General features: G+C 42.0%; 1 protein-coding gene across 6 annotated transcripts in view; it reads right to left on the reverse strand.

Annotated features, from left to right (window-relative positions):
• Nucleotides 1-320: 320 nt before the first annotated feature.
• TMTC1 (transmembrane O-mannosyltransferase targeting cadherins 1) overlaps nucleotides 321-23,075 on the reverse strand; it is a 184,794-nt gene continuing 162,039 nt past the window's right edge. For 3 of the 6 annotated variants that reach the window (XM_038369642.2, XM_038369659.2, XM_043518065.1), the window contains 8 exons: nucleotides 18,568-18,676; nucleotides 11,615-11,717; nucleotides 7,735-7,870; nucleotides 5,078-5,222; nucleotides 4,304-4,441; nucleotides 3,578-3,700; nucleotides 2,492-2,569; nucleotides 321-1,497 (listed from right to left, as the gene is read on the reverse strand). In XM_038369642.2, the coding sequence (XP_038225570.1) occupies nucleotides 1,357-1,497; nucleotides 2,492-2,569; nucleotides 3,578-3,700; nucleotides 4,304-4,441; nucleotides 5,078-5,222; nucleotides 7,735-7,870; nucleotides 11,615-11,717; nucleotides 18,568-18,676 (973 nt within the window). In that variant the 3' untranslated portion in view covers nucleotides 321-1,356. The other 3 variants (XM_038369651.2, XM_043518071.1, XM_043518072.1) reach the window with 3 other exon arrangements.

The following is a 23,075-nucleotide window of genomic DNA, read 5'->3' on the forward strand; positions in this document are numbered from 1 at the left end:
ACCCCCGCTATTAATTCCATGACCTGCGATTCTCTTCAGCATAGTTATGGCAATCAGTCCGAAACAAACTGTATGATGGTTTCCTGATGGGGGCTAAGGTGAAAACAATAAACTTGTGAGATGAGCTGACATCACTACACTGCCCCATCTAACCTTCTCAGCTACCTCTACTATTGACAACAGATCAAACGCTCATCTCAGCTGAACTGGTGCAACCCTACAAATCAATGGGCTTGGCACTGCTGTAATGAAAATTTGGTCCTACATCCAACTGCTTTAGAAATATCAGCAGGGAGAATTATTCAAACACAACCTTGTGGTGCCGTATTTTCTAACTTTATACAATAAAAGCAACAATCACAAGCCACATTGCCAGCTGTGAGGGATGTTGTCCAACTCTTATAAACAGAGTAAAATATATTAAACATTTTATTATAAGTTAAAAATAAATAACACTCAAAAATAAATGTCCATATTCTGAAGCAAACTTGCCTTTCCATCAATATTTAAAAATATAGTTTTGAGGGGGTGGGGGACGGAGGGAGGTGGAGCCATTAAAGAATTCCATATTTCCATCGGACAGTTCCAATTTTTTCATAGAAATTAGCATTCTGATTGGGCGAAAAAAGTCATGTGATTTCTGACAATTTTGTGATATCATTAATCTGAATAGTTACAAAAATGATTATCTTCAGAGTAAACCATTCAACTGAGGTTTTTCCTCAAAGGACTAGCAGCCCTAGTCATAGAATCACCACTTTCAGAGACAGCCATGTCCACACATCATTCTCCATTTCCTTGGGGTCATTTTCAAGTCATTGTTGGAGACCTAAAAATGGCCACCATTTCTCCCAGCTTTAACCCTGTAACTACCTTTGACGCTCTCTGCTGATCATTGTCACCGTCGTTCTGGCTGAGGAGGACTTTATGGGGCATGCTTTAGAGACCATTAATAGTACTCCTTAAGTGGGCTAGATGGGTGAGTGTTGACTCACAACAAGAAGCACTGCTCCATCCCTTGCCACAGTGGATGAGAACTTTGCCTCTACAGCCCACCCAGCTTGGGAAGTGAGAGACCAGGACATCAAAGGTGCATCTCCCATTACATTACAGCATTAATGGCAGTGATATGCATCCAACCCAAACATAAATCTTGATTAAAACAGGGTTTTCACTCATTTTTCAGCATACCCTATAGAAATGATGGGTCTCCAGCAACTTTGGTGATACACAAATGTGCACCCCAAATTTGCCCTCCTTTATTCTGAGTCACATCACAGCTTCTTCTGTGTCACTTCTGACAATGGGGTTCCACTTCTCTTTCTTCTGCAAGGGGCATGAAGCTCCTTCCACTAGCTACGTCTGATCTTTCTCCTGGACTTCCTGCAATCGTTTCTCTAAGCGATCCAGTTTAGCCAGATTCTCCTTCAGTAGCTTGCTGTTTGGAACCAGCTGTAAAGCTTTCTCGTAATAGCTACGTGCATTGACGTAGTCTCCCTATAAAAGGGGAAAAAAGTGTCATTCATATTCTCTGACATTGAAATTCATTGCCTGAGACCGGCAAGGTTCATAATGGATGGAGAAAGCAATTTATAAAGTGTGTTTGACATGATTTGAAACAGCAACACTCCACTCATTATTAAATTGGTCAACTGGTATTTCAGAAGGTCTCTCTCTGTGCCTAAATTAGGTCAATAGGGACATGGCAAGAAGCAGATTTAAACAATGCTATAATGTCCAAGTATAAGATATGTATAATATGAGTTAAACTAATATCTTTAGGACATTCAGAATAATTATGCTACAGTAATCATACAAGTATGAAATCACATGTCTTGTCACGATATTTCCATCAACTGGTGTCAGTATTATGCATTAGACACTATCATCAAGTGGATTAGGTAAACTGGAATTTAAAGGGCTGATTCTCAACTGCATAGACTGGAAATACTTATCCAACAGTTTAAAAACACACATTGTAGATTATGGGCTAAGCACAGCTTTGCTAACGAAGGAGCACCCCTTTCAAAAGATAGGCTATGCTCCCAGCCTTTCCACCTCCAATGTTTTCCTACCCACTTCTTGAATTATCAACCTTTCTCTGAAGGGAGACAGCCCTTCAGGGTTCCATATTGCTACTGCTTTTCCCTCTGATTTATTGCTCAATCCAGGTGCCCTCCCCTGCCATGTCATGTCTAGATCCACTGGATACCTGTGTGATGACAACCATTTTGACCAACACACAAGGGATTGAACTTGGGCTTTCCAGAGCTAAAGGCATAAATCTCTACAACTTGAGTTAGAGCCAGTATCTCTAGCTGGTGCTGTAACAGACTCGCATCCTCTTTGGATCCAACTCAGCTGGGGACAAAAAAAGACACACTGAAAAGGCACTTCTTAGCTGCCTGAGGGCAAGTTCAGCAATGTATTCTGAAGAACAGAAATAGTCCCTTTACTTGACAGCCAGCAGAAAAGCAAGGGATTTTCCTACCTTGATATGCTCAATCCCTCCCATGTTCATCCATGCCTGAGCTTGATCTGGGTTCAGCTCCACAGCCACTTTATAGCTCTAAATAAATATGAAATGTCTTCAGGTTAAGATGCTTGTGTCCCTGACTAAAAGCCACACTGGGGTGAAATAACTCCCTCCACCAATCTCTTTAAAATATGATTGTCTTCTTTCTTGATTTTTCTTACATACAAAATGTGTGTTGTTTCAGAGTCTTAAGTGGAGACAAATGAAGCAACCATTTCCCTGAAGGGCCTATCTGGGGGAATTTGATTTGTCTGCAGAGTCCTGCAGGGAATCAAGGCAACTTCCAGGACAGTGCATTATCGTCTGCTGATCCTGACCTGCAGGGATGCTCTGCATTTTACAGCTACCTTCTGCACACGGTATTTACCTTATAAGAAAAGCATCTCCATAACTCCACATCAGCATGTATGTGTGCAGGGAGGGAGAGAACATTGGTTAGGTTTTAACATATGAATGTCTACAGCCTTTCTTACAACACAGATACCTGTGTGCAGATTTAATAAGGACCGTAGGTAGCTTCCCCCCTACCCACTTATTTTGCTTCTACAAAGGTGGGGGGAAATCATTAGAAAAAACTCTGGACTCTGATGATCACCTCTATTTTTGGGACATCATAACTGGGGAGGATTCAAAGAGCTTCTGGACATTTATATGGATAACAAGTATACTCAGAATTCTAATTAATTATAACAGAGAATTTCGACAGGGTGTTAAACCTTATGATTCAGGACTTAAATTTATGATCTCTAATAGCTAGAGATCTATCCCATGGCTTCACAAGTAATCTACCAAATTGGAGGGAGTTTTTTTGTGTAGGAGTATTTCAAAAAGGAAAGGAGGCGGAGAGAACACTGTTGTAACTTTAACTATGGAATTGATATTACCCTTCCATAATCCCAGCTGTCCTATTTGGTGACCAGATGAGCTATATAAGTGAATAAGTACCATGCATGCTCTTTGCAGAATGTTAATTTCAGCTAGTGAGCTCAGTTCTTGAACTATAAACACAGCCACATGCTTTAGAGCAGTTGCTTGTTATACCTCAAAAGCCTTGTCAAGAAGGTTTTGTTCTCTTAGCTGATTTCCTTTAGTAAAAAAGAGTTCCGATATGACTTTTGGATCCTTTGGTTTTAGCTGCAGAGCTTTATCTATAGCTTCAAGGGCCTGCAGAAAGAGAGAGAGGACACAATATTCTATTCTATCCAGGTTCTTATACTGTGACCATCACTATGGTATTGGAGCATATGAGCCACTGAGCAATACACAGCATCATCACCCTGCGCCCCAAATTTCTGTTTAGTTGTGGACCTTTACCACATTCAGAAACTGAAACTCTAGTACCTCACAGCCTGATTTTCCAAGGTGCTGACCAGTCCCCATCAGCTGGAGTCAGTAGAAGCCGAGTACTCAACACCTCTGAAAAAAAATCAAGCTTTTGACCTTCAATCCTATTTCTAGACCCGTGTTTCTCAACAACCAGTCTGTGGATTGGCACTGATCCCTGAGGTTTCCTGACACAGTTCAGGAAGGTCGCAAGCTGGCCTCTAGTATCAAAAAGTTTGAGAAACACTGACCTAGATGAATGGAAGCATCAGATAAAGCAATCCAGCTTTACATGCACAAAGTGTATCAGTCACTGATGTGGCTACATGCCCTTGCTATACACATCTCAGGACACAATCTAGCCTTTGGCTGTATAGAGATTAAAATTCATCCCAAGCCCTTTGATTGTGTGTATGGGAGAGCAGCACACAGAGTTCACTGTACCTTGCTGTAACGCTCCTGCTTGCTGTAGATGGCTGATAAAAGGCGGTAGCATTCTAGACACTTGGCCTCTTCTGTCACAATATGGTTAGTCATTTTTTCAGCTTCCTTTGTTTGTCCCATCATTGCTAAAACCTGTGCCTAGAGATCAATAGTAAACAAGAGTTTTCATCCCTTTTTATGACACTCCTCTTTCATCACACACTGATGTCAAAAGAGCTGTGAAAACTTAGGCTAACCTGCTTGGCTGGTAAGATCACAGTCAATATAGTGGGCCCAGCTATCATGCACTGCTAAGCACAGGACCCAGCATCTAGTCCTGGCATCCTGCTTTCTGGCAAGGCAGAAGGTGGAAGTGTTAATAGGCAATGGTTCGGCACCACCTGGAGGACAGAAGGAATGACTGGGCTTTGCTCAATAATATGCCCTCAAGTCAACAAGAAGCAGGTCTGGCTGGCTCTGGAGCAAGTCACTTCTGGTCCTCCTCAGCTAGAAGGGTGGTGGCTACAATATGGGGCCTAACAGTGTGAGAAGACAAAAGAGTGAGAGGGCAATTTTCTGGGCTCCGACACAGATGAGGAAGACCCCTTCCTGCCTCAGGACAAAATTAAAACCAAGACTTGCTCCGTTGCCTGCTCTAGGGAAAGCTCACAGTAATTATCATCCATGTGAAAAGAGTGCTAGGCTGAGGCTGAACCCCCTCAAACCCCCACGCCTTGGATAATATTTCTAAATACTAACATAACCCTGTCACCAACTTTCTCATCACACACTCACCAGTGCCAGTCGAATCTCCTTGTTTGAAGGCTGGAGTGCTGCGGCTTCCCTGTAAACCTGTAAAGCTTCTTCATACCGCCCCGTGTTGTAGTAGAGAGCTCCCAGTGGCGACAGAATTTCTGCCTTCCGTGATACTTTCAACGCTCTACATGTTGGGAAGAACAAATGTCTTCAGGTGATGCTGGGATCGGAGTGTAAGACAAGAGTGGGATTTGCCATGGGATTTGCCTTGGAAAGGTTAGTGCTCTGCACTGCCAGACCAGAGCCCGAGGGTTGGTCTCATTCTGATCTTTTGCTCCAAGCCAGCCCAGAAGGGAAGAGCTGTAGAGGCAGCATTCATAGTCCCTGATGGGAGAAGGGAATGCCCCCAACAGCAATCCAGCTGGCCTGTTAAGGAGCAAAAGGGACAGGTTCCGAAGGGAATGGAAATCTGAAGCTGTGGTGCTGGAACCAAGGGTGCTGCCAGAGCCCCTGGCTTGAAATAGTGTTATCAACCCAAATACATGGTTTATGCCTTCAGCATCCACACTATAAAAATTGTTCCAGAACCACTGGCTGTGGGATGAGGGTGGCAACGCAAGTAAGAAAAGGGAGGTGTTCCAACAAGGAGGTAAAGGAAAGTCCATCCCCTCTTACCCATTGGGAGGAAAATCCCAAAGAAGCTGTTTGTTCAGCACACAGTGCAGTGCTGTATTGCAGAACAGGAGATTCCCTGAAGAGGGCCTGGATTCTTGGAGGTGTAGGCCTTGGCTCAGGATTGCCTGGCAGTTACATACTCGAATACAGATGTGACACTCCCTCCCTGGAACGCTTTTAGTGTCATGTGACCAGCATTAACAGTTTACTGATAACAACCAGAAACCACTGAGCTCATGAACAGAACACCTCTGCAGCTGAAAGTGGCAGAGGACGTCCTGGGGCTGGGCTCAAGAGGACCATAGTAAGGCACTTGTTGAACAGTCCAGGCCGGCTGATCGTCAACTGAATCACAGTGCTCTGTGCACCCTCAAAAACCAGCCAGACTCAGCAATAAGGGTGAACATGTGTCACTCAGACGGATGGACTGAATAAGAAACAACATTGCACTGGAAGGTTAAAACACTAACAAATCTTTGTAAGGTCTTGTAACAAAGACTGGATGTGGATAGGGACAAGTGAGGAGTCAGCCTCCCGTCCTGAATCACAGACTCAAAGGGTACATCTACACTGTGATAAAATACCCCTGGCACCAAGTCTCAGAGCCTGGGGTCAGCTGGCTTGAGCACGCGGGGTTTGGGCTGCGTCTTAAAACCAATAGCAGTGCAGATGTTAGGGCTTGGGCTGGAGCCCAAGATCTGAGACCCTCCCCCTTCATGGGGTCTCAGAGCACAGGATCCAGCCTGATCTCAAACATATACACTGCAATTTTATAGCTCTGTAGCCCAAGTCACTTGACTTGGGCCAGCTGCAGCCATGCTCCAGGTCTTTTATCACAGTGTAGATGTACCCATAGATTTTAAGGCCAGAAAGGGCCATTGTATTCATCTAGTCTGACCTCTTGCACATCACAGCCCACAGAACCTCACTCAGCCACTCCTGTACTAGGTAGCTAACCTTTGGCTGAGTTACTGACAACCTCAAATCTTGATTTAAAGACTTCAAGATACAGAGAATCCACCATTAACTCTAGTTCAAACCAGAAAGTGACCCATGCCCCATACTGCAGATGAAGGTGAAACCCCTGCAGGGTCTTTGCCAATCTGACCTGGGGAAAATTCCTTTCCTGACCCCAAATATGGTGATCAGTTAGAACCTAAGCATGTAGGTGAGACTCACCACCAGACACCAGGGAAAGAATTATCTGTAGTAACTCAGCCCTCCCACTCTAGTGTTCTATCTCCCATTAGAGACATTTGCTAATAGCTGTCATGGATAAGTCATATGCCATTTTAGGCAACCTCATCATACCATCCCCTCCAATAACTTATCAAGCTCAGTCTTAAAACAAATTAGGTTTTTTGGCCCCACTGCTTCCCTTGGAAAGTTGCTCTAGAATTTCACTCCCCTGATGGTTAAAAACCTTCATCTAATTTTAAGCCTAAACTTATTGATGACCAATTTATATCCATTTGTACCTGTGCCAACAATGGCCCTTAATTTAAAGAACTCCTCTCCCTTCCTAGTGTTTTCCCTTTGATGTTTATTTATAGAGAGCAGTCAGATCTCCCCTCAGCCTTAGTTTGGTTAGGCTAACCAAGCCAAGCTCCTTAAGTCTCCTCTCATAAGGTAGGTTCTCCATTCCTCAGATCATCCTAGTAGCCCTTCTCTGCACCTGCTCCAGTTTGAATACATTTTTTGTAAACATGGGAGACCAGAATTACACACAGTATTCCAGAGGAGGTCTCCCCAGTGCCTTGTGTTATGTCAATAACACTTCCCTGTCTCTACTGGAAATACCTTGCCTGATGCATCCTAGGACTGCATTAGCCTTTTTTTCATGGCCACATCACATTGGCAGCTCATAGTAATCCTGTGATCACCCAGTACACCTAGGTCTTTCTCCTCCTCTGTTGCTTCCAACTGATACATCGCCAGCTTAGAGGGAAAATTCTTGTTGTTAGTCCCTAAGCGCACAACCCCTTTGCACTATTAAGTTTCATCCTATTTCTATTACCTACCGTTTGTACCAAGCTTCAGCCTCTTTGTTCTGCCCCAGAGAGCGGTAGAGCCTGCCCAGGTTCACCATGGCCACATAATGGTTTGGGCTGAGCCAGATGGCCTGCTGGTAGTGGGACACTGCTCTCTCAGGAGCCCCTGCAAAGCAAAAGGCTGTTAGGCTGGTGCCTTAAGGAAGTCTCAAACGTTTCAGCACTAAATCAGGGTTCTGATTCTTTAGAATCATCATCATCAGTTGCAAAATACTCCTTTCACCAGTGTTCAGTGTACTTGGAAGGTGGGAACCATCATGAGAGAGAAATACTGTCTCATCTCTTCTTGAAATTACGCACAAAGGAAAATTGCCATTCAAATAAAAGAGTAAGGGAAAAATGAGATTTAGGAGCCTAACTGTAGGCACAAATTTACCCAACTGTAAAGGACAGAGGCTGCAAACAAATGTAGACAGGACAAACAGCTCCAGTTTTAAAATGATTTTGGTTACTGAGGGAAATACGTTTTTTTTAATAGGAAGTGGGAGCAGCAAATGGCTACTGGGTTACAAGCAGTAGTTGAAAGGACAGTTAGGCTCATAGAATGGGAACAGAGAGAAGTCGTCTCTCAAATCCAGGTAATCTGGAAAAAGAAAAATAGTAACTAAAAACTAATTGGACAATAAATATAGTCAAAACTTGAGAGAAAGGGTATTTCAATTCTACCCCTACAGTGTTATTGCTTCTTTCCACTCAGAATTACTGTTGTGAAGGCTACACGGGACAAACGCATTTTTAATATTTGAAAAAAAAGATTCAAATCCAGCAGCCATACACAAATAACAATAACCTACCCCGCAGTTTGCAACAATGGCAGGCTACTGATTCCCTTTTGGGTGGCTGAGGTCACACACAGACTTTGCACTCAGGACTCAAAAGGTACCTAAGGCTGACTCCAACAGATCACTAATCCCCACACTGCTGTAGTTATTTTCAGGGTTTAGAATGTATTGGTAAAAATGCTTGTTTTGTAGAATATAATCAAGATGTCTATGCTTCAGAGGAACCATTGGGTGGCACTGTGTCACTGCATTTTACCTATCTACACACAAAATAACAAATGCGATTCTGAAATCTACCAGATCAGACACAAATACAAAACAAAATATTGTGCAAGTTACTTGAAAACTATAATCATTCTTCTGCGCCTCACGTTTTAAAAAATGCTGAAGTTCATTCTGTGCTGAAGAAAGCTGCCAGATTGCTAGTCCTGGGAGTGAATGTGTCTTTATAATAATTTTATGTACAGCCTCTCATACTGAAGGATCTCACCATACTTTATGCACATACACACTGCATATTAATTACAAAATAAGCATAGGCATAGTTGCCACCAACATCCCAGCAATGCAAATATGAAAACTTCAGTAGATGTTAATTCAGCTATGTTGTACATCTTGGGCCAGATTCTCAGCTGGTGTAAATCACCGTAGAAGGAACTATGTCTATTTGCAGCTGCTGAAGATCTGTCCCTTCATATGTTTTATGACAAATCATTTCACAACAAACAGCAACATATTAAACTACATTTTTAGCCAGAAAAAACAGGTATCAAAAACAGTACACATGTGCAACAGGGCTAGAACATAAACTTAGTCACAAAAAGGTAGGGAATACCTATCTGTACAACATAGAACATTATATTAACACTTTTTTCTATTCTATTTCCTTGAATTTTTAAAGGAAAGCAAGAGAGAAATCCATAGTGAGAATCATAAGCACTTAAAATACCTCAAAGCCAGCAGAGGACATAACCCTTCAGGGTAGAATATTCAGTGATAGCCTAACACTGCCCCACTGATGAGCAGATGAACAATGAATGCTTTAGAAGATCCCATCTTTGAAGTGCCTTAATATTTACAAAAAGAAAAGGAGTACTTGTGGCACCTTAGAGACTAACAAATTTAAATTTGTTAGTCTCTAAGGTGCCACAAGTACTCCTTTTCTTTTTGCGAATACAGACTAACACGGCTGCTACTCTGAAACCTGTTAATATTTACAGTGGAGTAAGTACTTAAGCCAGAGCTAATGAGAAAACTTAAGTCTTTAAAGCCAACTAATGCCTACATATTAGGTGCACATTTAATAGGTACACACTTACACAGGAGGGAGGAGTGCATCTCATTATCAGTGTGCCCACTGAGGGCTTCTCTTCACTGCAGAGATAACATGAGTTTTAACTTTAGTGTTGTCCCTAACTTGAGTCTTACCCACACACAAAAAGCTGTAGCTTAAGGGCAGTGGTGCTTCTAATTTGAATTGGCTGGCCCGAGGAGGAGAATTCAAATTAGCGCATCTCATCAACTGCTAATCCAATCACGCTATGCAGCTTGCGTGTTATTTGCAGCATGGCCACTGTCACTCAAGGTAGGCTAACTGGAGAGGAGTAAACTTGAGGGTAGATCGCTCAAATTAACTGTCAGTGAAGACACATCTGTGACTTAACACAATTTTCCATTGCATAAGTGCAGTAGCCATTTTTCAAACATTCATAACTTTATTGTCCAGTTGTCTTCAGACTTGGTCATATCCTCAAAAGGATTATTTAATTTTAAGTTTCAAAATTCAGCCTTTTTTTTTTTTTAAAGTTATGTGTGGGGGAAACTGTATGGCAACAGAACAGGGACAAATTACCCTTTCCCTTTGCAGAATGAAGAAGTGCACAGAGAAATGGATTTGTGCTAAATTGAAATGGAACCTCAAGAATGGAATAGGGCATCTTGGCAGCTTCACACAACAGTTTAGGACTAGAAGGGAACTTTGAACTTTGTCAAGACATAAGGGTAAAATCTCTATTTCTGCCCTTAACACACTGATTTCTTTCATGGCCCCACATACTCAGCACTTTTGTTTTCTACTGGCAGCAGTACAGTGCCCACTAACATCAGACAAGAGTGAGGGATCTGTACTAACTCAGAAGGAAGAGTGCCACCTGCAGAATCACAAACACCACTTCTTCCTGATCCTGGCTTTCCGAGGACTCCCTTCCAAGTATTAATTGAGTCTGCCCCTCTTTAACTTTGAGATTGAAAACAGCATAGCTTGAAGCACAGAATGGGTATCGGCTATGTCTGCAGTACTTCATCAATGTCTCAACCCAGTTCTGCAGGGATCACCTCTAGTAGCGAGAGGGTAGTTTAGTTTCTGTGTCTGTCAAAACTTGGACTTGCTTCTAAAACTGCCAATAAAAGGTGCCAGTTGGGGTAGTGATTTTTATTATGTGAATGCCAGGAACTGCCTGGGGCCATGGAAGCTGGATTTGAACCAATAGCATAGAAGTGAAAGGCTCTGTATCCCATTACCAATCCGCTGAGAAATCCTTTCTCCCCACAAAAGTCTTAAGATTTGTTTTGCCAAATGATGGTAGTGTCAAAGTTTATTTTAAAGCAGTGGCATTCAGCTTCTTTGTCACTGAGCAGAGTTACAAACAGCCACAAAAGTGACATGGGTGTGTCTGTCTGTCTCTCTTTGGTTTTGAGTGGTCATGCGTTCCTGGGGAAATTATCACACGATCATCCGGCCACTGTGTGATGCATTGCTCATCCTTGAGAATATAGCTGCTGGCACTGGTATGGCGAGACAAATGTGGCAGGAAACACACTGAGAATCACTGCTGTACAGTGTTAGCATTTGTTACAAATCTCTTCAAACCTCAGTACTGTGGTCAGTCTCAAGAAAGCAGGGACAGTCTGTATTTATTAGGAGTTTTACAAGCTACAATGTAAGTGTGTCCATCCTCTGCTCTGGGAGCCCTTGACAATCTTTAAAAAATATACTACTAAATAAACGAGACCCACTCAAGACAGCAAATAAGCCAGCAACATAAATCTGCTAGCTCCATCTCACTTACCAGTATCAACTAAGAAAACACCATAGTTATTATGCAGATCAGAGCTCTCTGGACAATTCTCTATCCCAGCCTGATAAACCTCCTGGGCTTCTTTAAATTGTTCCTTAAACAAAGGAAGATTTGTTATTTGTGGTTACACCAGCTTTGTTACTGCATACAGATATTTCATGGAAATGCTTTGTCATCATCACACACAACTTCAACAGTCCATGTCATTTCATCTTGGTATTCACGGAGCTGTGCACATAGGGTGAATGCTTGTTCCCTGTTAAAATCAATGGGAGTTACTCCATTGACTTCAGTGGGGCTAGGATTTCACCCACAGAGTCAATGTTTGCCAACTATTACCTCACAGGGGTACTAGCAATTACCTCCACTTCCCCATACATTAACAACAGGAGATAGCTGTGGTAACTGTGTCACAGTTGCTGGTAAATGTTGCCAAAAATCAATTATTCACTCAGTTCCAGCCCTGAGTGGTTGTCCTGGTGTCAAGGGCATGCACAAAGTGGGGGCAGGGGGCGGGAGCAGGGGCACCACCCCTGTGTGTTCTTGCAGCCCCGGGGAGGGAGGAAGCAACAGGGTGTCTGGCTGCCAGCAGAGCTCCTCCTCCCCCGACAGCTGCAGCTTCTCCTTCCCTGCTGTTGGAGTCCCAGGTGTTGCCTCTGCCGTCAGCCCCTGACTCACCTCAGCAGACATCTGCAAAGCAGGCAGCAGCACTGGGACTCTAGCAGCAGGGAAGGAGAAGCAGCAGGCTGCAGCTGTAGGGTTGTGGGGATGACCCTGCAGCCAGCCACCCTGCTGCTTCTTCCCTTCCCTGGGCTGCAGGGGGAGTGGCTGCCTCCTGCTGCCAGAGGCCTCCAGAGAAATGGGGGTTGGGCACATGAAACTTTCATTTGTGTGCGTTTAATGTGCCCCCCTCCAAAAGTATTCTAATTTAAATTCCTGCACACGCCCCTGCAGTGCCTGGTGTAGATTGTTGAATAAAATGGGTTCCCAGGTCTAAGGCAGCGATACTCAGACCCCAGTGGTTCAGGAGACAAATTAGCAATCAACATTACCCCAAAGAGCCACAATAGTGTGAATTCATTTACTACAGTACAATTCATATTTCAACAGCAGGGCAGGGGAAATATTTAGTTTTTATATATAAAATTCTCACAGCAAATAAGTGAATAATTTAGTGCAAGTTGATAACTTAATTGGTTAATAATATAGTAAAAGCATGCTGATTGGTTAATAACTTAGACTGGTTAATAATTAAATCACAGTGTTGTAATATCATGTGCTGCAAAGAGCCACAGGAGACACATTAAAGAGCCACTTGTGGCTCGTCAGTTGCAGTCTGAGTATCACTGGTCTAAGGGATGGTCTATACTTAAAATTTAAGTCACTCTAGCTACATTGCTCAGGGCTGTGAGATAATTCACACCCTGTGTGATGTAGTGAGGTCGACCTAACCCCCACTGTAGATGCAGCTAGATTGATGGAAGAATGTTTCCATTGACCTAGCTACTGCCTCGAGGAGAATCAGACTACCTACATCAACTGAAAAAAACCTTCCATTGACGCAGGGAGTGTCTGGACTATAGTGGCACAACTAGAGCACCGTAGCTGCGCGGCTGCAGCCTCTATGTAGGTAGACACACCCTAAGGCTGCTCTAAGTTATTGTTGAATACATGCTGCTATTCTGTCTGCACACCCCTGCACTACATTAACAGGATCAAATGAGCCCAAAGGAGCATTTGCAGCTCCCCATAGATTTCAATGGGATCTGTGGGTGTTCAGCACTTCCGGAAGATCAGGCTATAACTCTTTGTTTTGTAATGCACCTGGTGACACCCTGCATACAAAAGGCACGCTATTACCCAACTTCTAGCTAGTGTGAATTTCATGAGTATGCAGCCAGACACTATGAGGAGAATAAGGTCTTTAATTCTGATCGAACAGCAATTATAAGGTTTCCCACTTCCCACAGTCCAGCTGGTATGAGAAAACTACCTGCTTGCTCATACATAAGAGTGTTAAAGAATTACTGTTTTTTCTCTCCCCTCTCAGTTCATACATTTGCTGTGGGTGATATTATTTAATGCTTGTGAAAGGGAAGCATTTTAATGGTGAGAGCCAAACATGGCGCAGACAGATATTGTGCAAATTTCTGCCACTCAGCTCTGTTGCTGTTCCTGCACTTTTAACAATCTGGAACAACCCTGCAATGACAGACCAGGGCCTCTTCCTGAGACTCCCAAATGAGATCAGCTGTTTGATAATCTTGTGAGACCACCAAGAGGGATTTTCCCAACCAGGATTTGAATCTAAGTTTAAAATAGCAAAAGGCTATTAACCCACTGATTTAGTCCCAATCAATTATATATATATATATATATATATATATATATATATATATATATTTGCAAATAACTGATTATGCTTTGTTACAAGGATCTTTAAACCAAGATACTCAAAAGTGACCAGCCTTTTTGGGTGCCCCAGTTGACACACACTAAAAGGAGCCTGATTTTGGGTGCTCAGGACTTTTCAGAATGAGGCCACTGTAGAGTGCCAAGTTGGGCACTGAAAAATGTTGGTTGTAGTATCTTCTTACAGCGGAATTTCCTAATATCTGGAGTGGACCAGAATGTTTTTACTTCTTGACACAGATTCAAATTCTCCTCTCAGTCGTTACACCAGTGAATCCCAGAGCTTATTCACTGGACTTACTCTGGACCTAGAGTGGTGTAACTGAGAGCAGAATATGGCCCACTCATTTTTTTTAAATGCACCAGCTCTTCTCTTCATATTCATTTAAGAAATGGGAAGCTGAAATTAATGGCATTTGAAAAAATATGACTTGATGAAAGCAAATGGCTGTCATAGTTAAGTGCTTTCACATTTACCAGCAAAAAAGATAGGGTGTGATAACACATAGAAACACTCTTAAATATGTTCAGTTTGCATATCCCTATATGGAATTACCACCCCCTTGTATTCTACCAGGGAAAATAAGAAGTACAGTTAGCATCATGAATTCTTAACTAAAACAAAGGGCAACTTTCGGAGAAAGTTAGGACTCTGTTAGGACTTGTCTACCCTTAAAATGCTACAGCAGCACAGCTACTCCACTGCAGCCGCACCGCTGCAGTGCTTCAGTATAGACACTCTGTACACCATGGACTGATAAATTTGTCAAGATTTTTATGAGATTTAAACAAAAAATTTCTGGGAGCTTTTAATTTGCCTTTTCAGCCTTTAGGGTGAGTTCAGGTCACATTTTCTGGCTTTTCTCTGCAACCACAAGGGCTAGAAATCTCCTTGTAAAAAAGAAAAAAGCTGAGATTCTCACAAAACAACTTGACTCCAGAAGCTGAAGTCTGAAGAAGAAACACCAAATATCATGAGTTGCAGGATAAAACCAGGAGAGTTGGCAATCCTGCAGAGACCGGAGTAAATCAGGACAAACTCCCATGAAGGCAGTAGAGTTGCATCACTGTAAAACTGGTGATATCACACTTTCTGAGATCACAACCGTTTCAATGGCAACATATTAGCATGGCACAAACAACCAGCTGCAACTGAGACCAAGCAGAGGGAGGAGTTGGGCTCTCAGTGAGAGAGGCATCTTTGCTTAATGGTGCAAATATCTTCATAAACAGCAAAGGGAACATAGGAAGCTTTGACCAAGTGAAACTGTGTGTCAATCTCTCTGGTCACTCGATCACAGACCTAAGAGTGGCTATACTTCAACAAAAAAGCTTCAAAAACAGACTCCAACGAGAGACTGCTGAATTGGAATTAATTTGCAAACTGGATACAATTAACTTAGGCTTGAATAGAGACTGGGAATGGATGAGTCATTACACAAAGTAAAACTATTTCCCCATGGTATTTCTCCCCCCCACCCCACCCCCCACTGTTCCTCTGATATTCTTGTTAACTGCTGGAATTAGCCTACCTGCTTGTCACCATGGAAGGTTTTCCTCCTTTCCCCCCCCTGCTGTGGGTGATGGCTTATCTTAAGTGATCACTCTCCTTACAGTGTGTATGATAAACCCATTGTTTCATGTTCTCTGTGTGTGTGTATATAAATCTCTCCTCTGTTTTTTCCACCAAATGCATCCGATGAAGTGAGCTGTAGCTCACGAAAGCTTATGCTCTAATAAATTTGTTAGTCTCTAAGGTGCCACAAGTACTCCTTTTCTTTTTGCGAATACAGACTAACACGGCTGCTACTCTGAAACCTGTGTGTTATATAAGTGTTCTCCTATTGAGTCTGCTCTGGTTTGAAAGTCACCTTGTAAGGGACTAGAAGACACTGAATTACAGCAGTCTGTACTAATTCCCTTGAGCATGAGACTTTCTTCTTAAGAGCATCTTTTACAACTCCAGGAGCAAAGTAACTTTAAGGCCTATTTCAAATTGAGAGCTCTCAAATTACTGGGGAACATACTGTGTAGGATGAAGGCAATCAAGATACCATCTCACTGTGTCACTCCCACCTGCTCTCGCCTTCTTTAGCCATCACACACCATCTCAGAGACAGTAGTTTGTCATAAGCATGGTCATTTCATGAGAGCTAATTAAGTGTGCAACTTCTAGCAACTCCAACCCCCTTTTCAGACATGTGCAAGATAAAATTCCTGTAATACTCCGTCCCTCACAGCTAGACACTGTTTTTTGTTTTGTTTTTTTAAATTTTACTAGGATAAGTTTTGCATATTGTGTGTTAAAAGTATCCAACAATGCAAAAATGTGTGTTCCAAACTATGCTCCAAATAGAAAGAACAAAGGCCATGAACTTAATTCCTTTTAAGAACTACAAATAATACATTTTTTTAAAAGGAAGAAATCACACTGCAACTGAAAAATGAGATCTAATTTCTCCTTCCCAACACGTATATCATCAGGCCAATGCTGGCAGAATTTCCTATAATGTATTCCTCAAGGAGCTTTGCACGTTTAGGGTCTGACTCTGCAGCCCTTAATCATGTGGAATATTACTTACTTGAATGAGCGGTCCCATGGAAGTCAACAGGTCTGTTTCTGTAAGTGGTACGCAGTACAAGGACTGCAGCATCAACTATTAATCTTGTGTGGTTTGAAATGTGGAGGTGTTAAAAAGCTAAAGGAAGTTACCACCATCTGGGGAAACAGTACTGATCATCTTTTTTTCCTCCACTTAGTCAACCCACAAGAGGATGGACAAACTGTGTGTGGAGTAGATTGATCATTAGTGGACTTAGCATTTCTAAGTCAAGGGAACTACATCTAAGGACATTTCCTTTGAACATACGGCCTTACAACACTATATTGTTTAATTGTCCTGACAATCTTATGACCAGTACTTCTAATTATTTGGCTTCCTTTTCTGTACGCATTATGGTACAGTCTTTAATTGCATGGTCACAAGCTACTTTTTCCACAGGACCTCTGCTTTATTCAGTGCACAGGATGGACCTGCCTTAGGGAATGAATGAGGACTGTAGAGAGAAGGAAATTGTTGTCTGTTGGACCCTTGCCTTATTTGTTGCAGAAGTTGGAAGGTGTGTAGTGAATGAGGCAGGGGATTGTAAGAAGAGAAAGGACAGTCTCATGGTTAAGGCAGTTGAATGCTGCCTTGGGGAATTATATTCTAGTCTTGTCTCTGCCACAGAGTTCATGTGTGATGCTAAAGTCACTGAAAGCCACCTTTTCACAGGTGGACACTGATTGCGTGTTCTCATTTTCAGAGAGTTCAACTTAAGATCCTGGGATCTGATTTGCAGAACCGCTGAGCACTCTCAGTTGCAAGTGAAATCAATGAGAGCTGCATTTTGAACATATAAAGTGCTATGTGATGCTATGTTCTCTAAAAAAATCAGGTTTGAATGTCTCAAATTCGACACCCAAAATTATTGGATACTTTTGACCTTAATATCTTTGTGCCTCAGCTCCCCATCTGTAAAATGGGGATAAAGCCCACTCATGTCACAGGAGTATTTTGAAAAAAAAGTAAATATTTGTGAAACACTCAGATATTATAGTGATAAGCACAGCAGAAAAGCCCAGGAAGAAATTAATAATTCTGTCTTCAGAATGGGGTTTGAACAATGTGCAATAAGCAGGCCGAGAACCACATATTGAGGAGAAAACAAAACACTGAACAGCTGTGCATTAAGTGAAAACCCATCCATCCTGCGCACTGAGTGAGGCAGTGGTCCTGTGTAAAAACAGTACGTGGTCACATAATTAAAGACTGAATCATAATGCATATGAAGGAGGACTGAATTAAGGTTGCCCAAGCAACCTTAATTCTGGCACTTCCTAACTTTTGAGTGCTTGACTTTGCACCCTTAATAATGTTCTCTTAAACACTGTGTTTTTTGTATGTAATGTATTGCATAGTTTGCCTATTATCACACTCTAGGTGCGCTATGTAATAGATCATGATTTCTCTATAGCTTCAATAACTTGAAAAGCTTTCCAATTACATTAAAAGAGTTCACATTGTACTAACATAACCTCAAATCAGCTCCATCAAATTACTATCTCAAAGTGGGTTTGCCATACTGAAGCAATTTATTCTAGAATACACCAGCTGTCATACCCAGATATTCACAGAATTACATTTTTGAAGATAGATATATGATAGGGATGGGACAGGTCAGGGATGCAACCCCATGCTTTGGATGTCCCTAACCTTCAGCTGCCAGAATCTGGGACAGGATGACAGAGAATGGATCACTTGAAATTGCCCTGTTCTGTTCATTCCCTCTGAAGTATCTGGCATTGACCACCGTCAGAAGACAGGATGCTGGGCTGGATGGACAATCGGTCTGACCCAGAACGGCTGTTCTCATGTATTAGCAAGAGAGTTTTTATTGTATTCAGATGAGAATTAGGCATGTCAAAAGGTAACATCAATGCATCGTGCATAGAAGGAATGAGCTACCCAAGTGTAAATGTTACTGGTTACCTGTTCAGCCAACAGGGACGCAAGACTTGAGTAAGCATCTGCAAACTCTGGACCATATTTAATGGAATCTCTCAATAAGAACACAGCTTCCTCTTTCTTCCCTTGGGACCTGCAAAGTCATAAAAGAAACAAAGTTCTTTTAACAACATGTTTAGGTCACCTATTGATTAAATACTTTAAAAAGACTTCAAAGTCCCTGTCTTGTTCTTTTCAACAAAGACTAACTAATTAACTCTGGCCTTCTATCCACAGTCTAGGTAACCAGAATCTCCTGAGGCAAAATAAAATTCCATAGCCTCTCTGTCAGCGGGAGGAGGAAAAGTGAAGAACTGAAGTTATCGGATACATGGTAAGTTTGTACCTTGGCACCTGCAGATTCCTTGTATGGATTTCTGTAGCTTGCTGTGAAATATACAAGTTCAACACAAAGATTCTTCTCCGTCTACAGCACTTCTCTATATATTTGAGGTGGGGAGAGGCAGGGGAGATGATCATATGTACCATTGGGGGGAGCGAGGGAGAGGGCAGAATGAGGGCAGTAACTTCACAAGACGTTACTGAGCATGCTCAGTCTGTGTGAGCAGCAAAAATGAAGGCACATGACCTCGCATGCCCTCCTCCCCCACAACATGTTGCCTTTAGTGGGGCCTGTTTTCAGAGTAATTGCTGACATCAACTGGACAAACCTACCAGGAAATTCTCAGAGTGATCTGAGAAGAGATAAGAGAATCCCTTTAAGAAATGGTAATGTGGGGTCTCATCTCTGCAGCTGCCGTTCACTGGCAACTCTTGCAGCATTCCAGCTCTGGAGTTGGCAGGGAGAGGCATGAGAGCTGGCTGAGCTCCTCTGGTTATTACTCTTTTGACAGGTGTGGAGTAAACCAAAATACAGCATGATGCTTTGGTAATTTGTGCGGTTTCCCCTTCCATGTTATAAAGAGAGAAGGCGGTTTTAGTTGGGGTAGTCAGGGAAGGTTCTAGAACCAGCCATGATTGGGGAAGCCATGCGAAACACAACTTTGACACTTCAGGAGTCACCTGTATGAGGGCCAATAAGTCAATGAGGCCACATGGTAGAGGAGAGGCAAGAGGCATCCACTCAAATATCCTTTACATCATGTGTATCTCTCAAGATCTTTAGGTTAAGGGAACCCAACCTCTGATTTCTTCTGTGGGAGCAGAAAATCTGCCCACTACAGATAAAAATAATCATGGAAATTCTGAGAGTTTCAACTAAAAGCGTGTCCTCTCCCTGATGCAGGTTATTCTCATATAAGGGAGTTTGGAGCCAACAGGATTTTCCTTAACGGATCAGACCTTTGGCTCCATTACTGTGGTAGTCTGACTACAGTGGTGGCCATTATCTGATGCTTCAGATAGGAGTGGGTGGGTGAGATTCTGTGGCCTGCGCTGTGCAGGAGGTCGGACTAGATGATCAGAATGGTCCCTTCTGACCTTAGTATCTATGAATCTATGAAGGCAAAACAGGTAAGTCGTAATGCATACAAGTGAACTCTGCAGTACTCTACATGGCATGAAAACATTTCACACTGTCTACACAGTAATCAGTACATGCCATATTCTCACCTTGCAAAAATACAAACATAATGGTTTACAAAATTATGGAACTCCAACCACATTTGTCTTTAGTTCTGGAATCTATGAAGAGGACAAATCTATGAAACTCTGACTGGTCATGAGTTACATATAAGTCAAAGGCAAGCTAATGAAAATTTCATCAGAGCACAATGCACTACCCCTGACATGGAATTCTCCCACAGAAGCCATTAGGAAGTCACTTGCCTTATGGGAAGAAATGGCTAGGGTTTAGAACAGTGGGCTGCTAGTCAGGACGCTTGGGATCTATTCCCATGTCTATCACTGACTCACCTGGAATATGTCACTTATGGGAAACCTCTCTCTGCTTGTTTCCCCCATCCATAAAATGGGGATAATAAAACTTACATACTTCATAAGGGCTTTACGAACCTTAAAGCTGTTTGTACTTTGAGATCCTTAGATAAAAATGTGTTATATAGGCATAGTGTCACGATTTAATTAAACAATGTATACATTTTAAGTGGAATATATTTTCATGTTTTTGACAGCCCAGTATCACTAACTCCATTCCCAAGCATCTTGAGCATTGCTGGGCTGGGGAGAGTCCCTGACTCTGCTCCTAGAAAGGGCATGGCCGGAGATGGTTGTGGAAAGCCTAATGTGGTGAGCTCCCATTGCAGTGGAAGGGTTTACTGTATTTCTCGCCTTGGAAAAGGGAGCAGCTTCCTGGGTGAGTGGCTATGGATGTTTATTTGGACTTAGCCAATAAGCTTTCTTTGTGTTGGGTGCACAAAGTAATATGAACATCGTAGCCTTTGAAAAGAAACAAAGGACTCAGAAGCATGGGAAATATGTGAAAAGCTTGCAGCCTTTGCCTTGGATTTCATCTGGGCGACAAGGCCAAGAAATCAGATCTTGTTTATAAGCTGAAAATTTCAGCTGATAGTATTTGTGGCTTTTCAGATTTTTTTCCCTTTCTAGTTATATAACTGAAAGAATATTTTCCCTGTGCTTTAAGTTAAGTAAAAACAGTTGGGCTAGTCTTTTCCTTCTTACAGTGGTACTCAATCTAAATTACCCAAATAAGCAAAAACAAATAAAGAACCACTTTCCCCCTTACTAATTAAAGGCTAGGTAGTTTGTCAATTCAGAAAACTTTTGGATTCTTTGGCTGGAGTTTTATGACACATTTATATAAATTGAAAACAGATGACTGCTTTGTAAAGTTATCAACGGTTTGGCAGGAATGTAGGAAATGCCAGAAACAGAAATAAAAGGATTAAGTGATCCACTCGACAGCAGTAAAACTCCCCATTAACTGCAAGCATGTACTCTTAATGACTCTTTTTCTGAATAGCTGTTTTTGTTTGATCCCAGAACAATGTGTCTCCTTAAAGGGGAGGAGGAAAAGATTACGGAATCTTTTTGTTGTGACAGACCAAATTATAATGAAAGAACAGATACAACAACCTCTAACAGGGCTTAACCCTGCAAGATGCAGAGTACTCTGGCCTCAATGTAGCCAAGCATTTACACATTCTTAACTTTAAGCACATGAGTAGAAAGTTAATGATGTGTTGAAATGCTTTCCTGGATCAGAGCCAAAGTGCTCAGCATCTTGCAGGATGGAGGCTGTATGAGTTTTTTTAGATTTGTTTAATCTCATATTGTATAGTGCAAAGGGAGGATTTTTTGATATGCTTATTTTCTATGCATTCTTTATCTATCATGGCAAAAGCCAGATGAATGGACACCTTCACTGCTATACAGAGAGGGTGAAATTCATCCTACCCAGAGGCCGAGGTACCACTTAAACCCATAACATGGAGATTAAGTGATTCATAGGGCCTTGTGAGGGGTCTCTGCACTGGGATAAATTTCACAGGCAGAGAAAAGAATAGCATAGGATTTGATTTTCTATAGCACTTTTTACTTTCAAAATATCCCAAATGACTTTATAAAGTAAAGCATTAGATACTGGTAGAACAATGTCTGCATAAACACTGGGTCCATTGTGCACTCAGTAGTGGCTCACACACAACCTTAACAGAGTAACCGGTTTTCCTCAATAGAAAATATATCAGCCAAGCCACAGGAGTTATCCTCCTCTCACCAACAAAATGCCATGGAATCTTTTAACTTCTACTTGGATAGCTACCAAAAGCCAGGAGAAAAGATCTTGGTTTAGCATCATAAGCAAAAGACATCTACTGTCTCTAGCTATGCTTATGTGTAAATAAATATCTAAACAAATTGGACGATGTGTGTTAAAATGAATACGGACAACTTACTCCTTTGGCATCCATCTACAGTACAGAATCTTCCTGTTTCCAGTTTTAAAATAGCTACATTTTTCTGAAAGGGGTAAAACTATGTACACAGTACTGTGGTCAACAAGTTATATATATGACTTGGTTCAAGAAGCATGGTTATACTGTCAGTACAATGTAGAGTTTCAAATCAAAGACTATATCCAAACTCTGGACTGATGTCCCTAAGATGTAGCAGCATTTGGTTTGATTGTTCGGTGGGAAGGGGAAATGTTTTAATCTCCAAAAGCTATTAATAATGCAAAGTTTCCGATGAATTTAACTTATCCATGATACCCTCTGCCCCGTTCAGACAAACACACAGGGCTATTTCAGCACATTCACACCTATGGCCCACAGTCTGAATCTGAGAAGTTTAGAAGGGAGGGCAGACTGACATCTCTCCCTCCTCAGGATAGGTGGTCTTGGCAAACCTGGGCTAAATCATTGCAATAACTGTACTAGACATCTTGTGTGCTCCTCTATGTACTGTATAGTCTGACCTAGAAATAAACTCTAGATTTCAGTTAACAGGCCTCGAGGCATTCAATCTTTTCTTTGAAAGTGTAGCCATAACATACTTACAGTGCACAGAGTATGGAAGTTTTTATTAGACAGAGGTGCCGTACTGCCTGTTAT

This window comes from Dermochelys coriacea, chromosome 1 (assembly GCF_009764565.3).
Source record: "Dermochelys coriacea isolate rDerCor1 chromosome 1, rDerCor1.pri.v4, whole genome shotgun sequence".
NCBI lineage: Eukaryota > Metazoa > Chordata > Testudines > Dermochelyidae > Dermochelys > Dermochelys coriacea.